We start from the raw sequence: 6,786 nt of genomic DNA on the forward strand, positions 1-6,786 counted from the left end.
TAAAATAACCATGACTCATCATGACATCCAAACTCAGGGAACTAGGGGTTGCTTAAACAATGTTTAGTGAGACAAACCAGGATCAAACATCTGTTTAAAATCTTGGCTTGTTTTTAAACTGTCAGAGTTCCCCAAATGTGGACAGGGAACTGTGGTTAGTTTCAAAGTAGAAATTAATTTTTTTTAATCTGCTCTGGCACGCAAAAGGAAGGGGGTGTGTGTGAGCCTGAGTGTCAGGCAGGCTTGTTCATGTAGCAGAAACCTACGCTTTCCTTTTGCATCTGAACAAGGACTCATTTATAAATACAGTATATAAAGAATACAAGCAACAATCACTGAGTGTCAGCTTTGTATTTCTCAAGAGAGAACAGGGGTAGATAATCTGTTCTCTGGTTAGTCTTGAGCTGAAATACTGTGAACTACTCTGTGGGTGAAGATGCACATAAGGTTTTAGGGCAAAGAGGCTGGCTTGGAAGCACCCTTGCTGCATTCAGGCTGATTGTATCTATTCTCTAGGGTTGAGCTCGGGGCGGGGAAGGGCTTATTAAGTTTGAAGCTGGAAATTGACTCTGTAAAGTGATGTATGGCTGTTGTCTCCATCTCTCTCCCCTATGATGTCAACAAGAAACCTCTTCCAAGTCTCAGAAAATGTTTGTACTTTGAAAAACATTAATAAGGAACAATAGTGTAGTGGAGGGGGAGCGCAGTGGAGTTCAGTTTCTGGGCTTTTTTTCAGAGCAGGACCACATTATCATCTGCTAGTAATTGATGGATTCTCTTTGCTCTGGTAAGTGAATGAGGTGATAATGAAGCTTTCAAGTTTGCTTTAGTTTTGCAAGGTTTAGTTTAAAAGCTAAAAGTGTAAATAAAGGCACTGTTTGAGCTGGCTGAAGTTGAACCTATGCAGTCAGAAGTGAGCACTGCTGAGTTCAGTGGGGCTTACTTCCTGGAAATGATGCAGGCAAGCTGATCTTAATGAACTGGAAATATATAGTTGGATCAACACAGCTGCCTACATTGCTGGACTGCCCTTGGAAGCATGGCTAATGTGGACTGTCATGAGCACCTCCTGCACTTAAAAATTTACCAGTACACCACTGATAAGTGACAAATGAATGGATAAACACATGAATATTCATATGGTACATCAATTTTTTTTAAAAGGTCAGGCAGCTACATGAAGTATGGGGGAGGGACAAAACTAATGTTTTGAGCATTTGCTTTGCTTTTATGCACAGCTGTCATTTCAGGTTCACTCCATGCCTCAGGGGTGCATGGTGAGTTTCTTTTTGATGCCAGCTCATCCTGTGTTTCATGGACATGCAGTCCATGATCATGCAGCCTGTTTGTTCCTGTGATCAGAGCTGCTGTTCAGAACATGCAGCCAGAACTCTTGTAATGAAAGCTATGATGCCCTTAATGATCGGATGCTCATCTTTCCAAATGGAATTTGCTGAAGTATGCAAAACCTCAGATAGAAGCAGAGCATTTTGAAGCTGCAATCAGCCTTAATTATAAGCTGCTTTGCTGTGCTGTAATTGTTCTTTTTACTGTTTGAAAATTATATAGCTAACAAAAAGTAGCTTTTAATATCTTACTTCTGTGTTCTTGGCATCATTTTGGCTTTCATTCCCTGCTGGTGTTAAATTCAGCCACAGGAATATTGGAAAGAAATGCCAGAAAATATGTAACAGAGACCAGACAGGCTGTTTTCCATGTTACACATGCGCTAGGGGAATATTTCCAAAGGAGTGCACACAGGGCCGGCACTGGACTGCAGCAGCCCTTCGAAGGTGGCAGTGGCGTGGTGGCACTACTGCTGCCACCTTAAATAGGCCTGGCGGTGTCAGCATGCTGCACGTGCATGCCTGCCATCAACCAAGATGGCAGTGGGGGGCTGTTGATGTCTCTGCAGCCATCTTGGGTGATGGAAAGCATGCACAGGCAGCACGCTGACACAGTGGCATGGCCAGCCTATGACAGCAGCAGGGTGTGTGTGTTGGTCTGGGAGGATGGCTCCCGCGCTGTGATCTGTGCCAGCATCCTGATGCTAGTGTGGATTGCAGAGCAGGAGCTACAGCTGCCTAGCCCCAGAAGCAGTGGCTCCTGTCAGCTGCAGGGGCCCTTGGCCATTGCCCAACCTGGCCACCCACTGGTGCTGGGCCTGAGTGCACAGGTTTTCCTTGCCCCATTACTCTGACAATAGGGATTAGCATCATTTTAGTACTCAGTCAATAAAAATACAAGTCTCTGGTCCCAATCTAGAAATCTTGACACACAGCACTAGGCTGTTTGAAACATCTCTGGTGCCAAACAAATTAAAGGCAATGTTGGCTCTAACAGTGTTGATCACCAATTATAAGTTAGAGAGAGAGGTGGGGAGAGGAATTTAGACACCTCACCCTGCTCACAAGCAGGTTTTCAGCTTTGTTAACAGCTGACATTGCCAGTTATATATTTGGAGATTGTACATGTGCATGTGGGTGATAAATGCAGAGTGTATATGGGCTCTGTATCTGGAAGGACAATATGTGTACCATTTTTTTCTGCTCAAAGAAGATTCTTTCTGGATTGGGCTGAGCAAATGCTCAGGTACAGCAAGCATAATCAGCCAAGAACTGGATAAAAAGTGGTCCTTTTATTAATTAAAGTTTATTACATAGTACATTTATTTCCATGCTCCCCCCTTCACATCAACAGATTAATCTGCCTCCTGCTCTTCTTCTCTTACAGATTCCATTGTGATTGGGTTTTGGGTTGGCCTTGCTGTCTTTGTTATTTTTATGTTCTTTGTACTGACCTTGTTGACAAAGACGGGAGCACCACACCAAGAGTAAGTACCATCAGGCCGAAGTCTAAAGCATAGAATCATCAGCACCTCTACTACAGCAGTTCTTTTGAATTCATTCAGAAATGGAATAGCTTGTGCCTTGGCCCCTATGGGATCTCTGTTACTTACCTGTTCTGAAAAGACAGTGTTCGCTCTATCATGTTGATGAGGAAATTGCCGGTCTTTTAATTGAATAAAAGGGTACAAGATGCTGGCTTATGACAGGAACAGTCAAGGCTTGAGAGGCAGGGGAAAGATTGACAGGGCAGAGGCCTGAGCCTCCCCCACCTACCCCAGACCAGGAGATCTGGAGAGAAGTCTGATAGTATACAGGCATACCCCGCTTTAACGGTCGCAATTGGACCGGAGAGTATACTTTAAGCGAAAATAAACTTTAAGTGAAGCAATTGTCTTCACTTGTACTGCACGCGAACACCACTAGATGGCAGCGGCGTCATGCCAATAAAGTGTACGTTATTTTATTTTTATTTATTTTTTATTTTATTCAGCTTATATCCCGCCCGACTAGCAAACAGCTCTTTGGGCGGCAAACATAGAAACATATACAATAATAAAATTACAAGATCAATATAACAAATATAAAAGTACATCATCTAAAATACCAATTACAACATTTACATAAATAACTTAGATTAAAATGCCTCAGAGAAGAGAAAGGTTTTAACCTGGCGCCGAAAAGATAATAGTGTCGGCGCCAGGCGTACCTCCTCGGGGAGACTATTCCACAATTCGGGGGCCACCACTGAGAAGGCCCTAGATCTTGTTACTACCCTCCGGGCCTCCCTATGGGTCGGGACCCGGAGGAGGGCCTTTGTAGTAGATGGTAGTGTACGAGCCGGTTCATAACGGGAGAGGCGTTCCTGCAGGTATCGTGGTCCCGCGCCGTATAAGGCTTTATAGGTTAATACCAACACTTTGAATCTGGCCCGGTAGCATATTGGAAGCCAGTGCAGGCGAGCCAGAACAGGTGTTATATGCTCAGACCGCTTAGTTCTTGTTAGCAGTCTGGCCGCCGTATTTTGCACTAGCTGTAGCTTCCGAACCGTCTTCAGAGGTAGCCCTACGTAGAGCGCGTTGCAGTAGTCCAAACGTGAGGTTACCAGAGCATGAACCACTGATGTAAGGTCCTCCTTACTCAGATAGGGACGTAGCTGGGCTACCAACCGAAGTTGGTAGAACGCATTCCGTGCCACCGAGGCTACATGGGCCTCGAGTGATAGGGAAGAGTCTAAAACGACTCCCAAACTACGAACCTGTTCCTTTAGGGGGAGTGTAACCCCATCCAGGACAGGGTATGTATCCACGCAAACTTTAAGCGGGGTATGGGGACATATGGAGCATGTGCATTATAGCGAGGCAACGTTAAGTGAAGCGACGTTAAGCGGGGTATGCCTGTATTGAATATTTGGGCTGTGAATACAGAACATCCAAATTCTAAGAGATGAGCATCTGCTGGCTTTGTAGTAGACAGAGTCGATCCATCACAAGCCTTTTCTGCTCGATTTGTACCAAGATGATTTTATCCATTCTTTGAGTGTTAAGAGAGCCAGGGTGGTGTAGTGGTCAGTGTTAGACTACGACCTGGGAGATCAGGGTTTGAATTCCCACACAGCGATGAAGCTCACTGGGTGACCTTGGGCCAGTCACTGCCTCTCAGCCTCAGAGGAAGGCAGTGGTAAACCCCCTCTGAATACCGCTTACCATGAAAACCCTATTTGTAGGGACACCGTAAGTTGGAATTGACCTGAAGGCAGGCCATTTCCATTTGAGTGTTAGAGTCCTTCCTTGGAAGAATAAAACTGCATGAAAAGAAGAATGATTTTATTAAATAAATAAAATGAGCCAGGATTTATTTTTTTAAAATGAAAATTACAATTATGGGAAAAGGTTCAGTTTGTCAGAGAAATTGTTCAGCTGCTTTTTTTATTCTTGAAAACCCAAAATTAGTCAAAATTCCTCATTTAAGAATATCTAGAGAGAACATGCATTTCCATTCAGTTGCTGTCTTAAGTATATGTGTGTTTTCATTGGAACTTGTTTGTATATTAATCACAAAGATGATTTTTTGGTGTGCAAATGGTGCAATGAACTTCACAGAACTTACAGCAGTTAAGAGTTGATTCAGACATGCATGTACCTCACAAGTACTTTTTGCTTGATTATTGTCAATAGGATAAGGGCATGCAGTTGACTGAAGAGATTCTGGGGTAGTAGTGAGGGTTTGTGTTTTTTTGGCCATCCTGTCTCCCCATTCGAGTTCCAAAGAGTTAAGGTACATCTGAGCTCCCACAATGTGCCTGAATGCCACTGTGCCCAATTTCTCACCCACAATTCCTCTCCTTTCTTTCCTAGGACTACTGACTCTTCTGAAAAAAGACTTTGCATGAACAACTTTGTGGCAGACTTTGGTAGGCCACTGAATTCCGACAGAATCTTTTCTCAGCAGGCTGCTGAAGAGTCCAGGCTGCTCTTCCACTGCTACATCCATGAATACGAGAACATGGACAGGATCAAACAATGCCAGAAAGTGCCAGTTATGGACAGTAACATCCACTTCCAGGAAGTAATTCGGAGCAGTGAGATACTGGAGGAGGAGCTGAATAGCCACACAAAATTCAACATCCCCAACTTTGTGAACACTGATCAGAATTCTTCGCTGGGTGAAGATGATCTGCTGATTTCAGAGCCACCTATTATTTTACAGAGCAAACCAGTGCGTCAAGCCTCTCACCAGATTCTTAACTGAAGAAACTTGAGCAAAATATTCTATTAAAACATTTTTTCTTTAATTTCCATCCTATCTTTCATTTGTGGGTACAGGACTACATTGGTTGAATATGCTTTGGTACCCAGCTTACAATTGTTTTATGCTGTCTTTTCCCGTGTTTGCTGAAACTGAAAGCTGTTACGTTGCTTGTCATTTTGTTTTTATTTTTAAAAGATGTACAGGGCATCTGTCTAATAAAGAAGTGATCCATCCTGGAATGAGATGGGACATGAGAATCTGTTGAATTTTGTACAAGGGAACCCCCTGAGCGTGTTTGAAGGTCACAAAACTTTTAAGCCAGTGGGGCTGGTATTTAAGCAGGCTAACAACCCAACCCAAAAAATTTAATCCAGAGGGTCGATTGTGCCCAAGTGTTGAAATAAATGGGATCACAACTGATAAAAGCCTTGTTGAAATCAAAGGGACAAGCACCATAAGCATGAGCAGCTAACTCTGCATTGTAGTCAATGGCTATACAGTGAGGCTAACTTGTATTTCTACTTAATTTAGATGTAGTTGGACATTCTGTGATGAAAGTCTTAGGACCACTTCCTGTATTACAGGAATTTGTGGACATACATGTGTTGTATATGTGCTTTGTAATCCTCGCAATGTGCAAGAACAGTGCTTTTGTGTTTGAAAATATATGTACCATGTGTCTTATGGTGGGATCCTGGGACTGATTGTCTAGCAAGTTTCTTGAATGCTTGCAAGACGCTGTGTATACATCTTGTTCAGATAAGTAACTGCTACTCCTGTGAGCTTTCCCATATGGGTTGGTTTTACAGAAAAGGTAAACTAAAAGCAAATGAGGCGATACTTTTATTGGTTTCAGTGTGATGAGCAAGTTTTTTTGTTCTTACTCCAGGACTGTATTTTTTAGGTGTACATTCTTCCTCCAGTTTTTGTGGCTCAAAGTGTACTGGGTTGTCGGTTGCTGTTTTTTTAAACAAGGTCTGCATCCTGCGGACCATCTTTGTACTGAAGTACCATTATTGGGCCAAGTAATATTTAGGGTTAAACAAGCATTTGAATTGCACTGCACTTGGAAGTAAGGAAACAAGTACTAACCGAGCCATCCCAACCCCCTTTATGCCAGGCCTCCTGCTGGCTACCACCTATGGACTGAAACCAGCATCACTCTGCTGCCGCAGAGCTCCCCCTTTCA

General features: G+C 43.3%; 1 protein-coding gene across 5 annotated transcripts in view; it reads left to right on the plus strand.

Annotated features, from left to right (window-relative positions):
- MRAP2 (melanocortin 2 receptor accessory protein 2) overlaps positions 1–6,428 on the plus strand; it is a 33,986-nt gene extending 27,558 nt beyond the window's left edge. For all 5 annotated transcript variants that reach the window (XM_061623252.1, XM_061623256.1, XM_061623254.1 and 2 more), the window contains 2 exons: positions 2,734–2,833; positions 5,204–6,428. In XM_061623252.1, coding sequence (XP_061479236.1) covers positions 2,734–2,833; positions 5,204–5,597 — 494 coding nt within the window. In that variant the 3' untranslated portion in view covers positions 5,598–6,428. The remainder of the gene's footprint in view (positions 1–2,733; positions 2,834–5,203) is intronic.
- The last annotated feature ends 358 nt before the right edge of the window (positions 6,429–6,786 follow it).

Source organism: Rhineura floridana, chromosome 4 (assembly GCF_030035675.1).
Source record: "Rhineura floridana isolate rRhiFlo1 chromosome 4, rRhiFlo1.hap2, whole genome shotgun sequence".
Classification (NCBI taxonomy): Eukaryota; Metazoa; Chordata; class Lepidosauria; order Squamata; family Rhineuridae; genus Rhineura; species Rhineura floridana.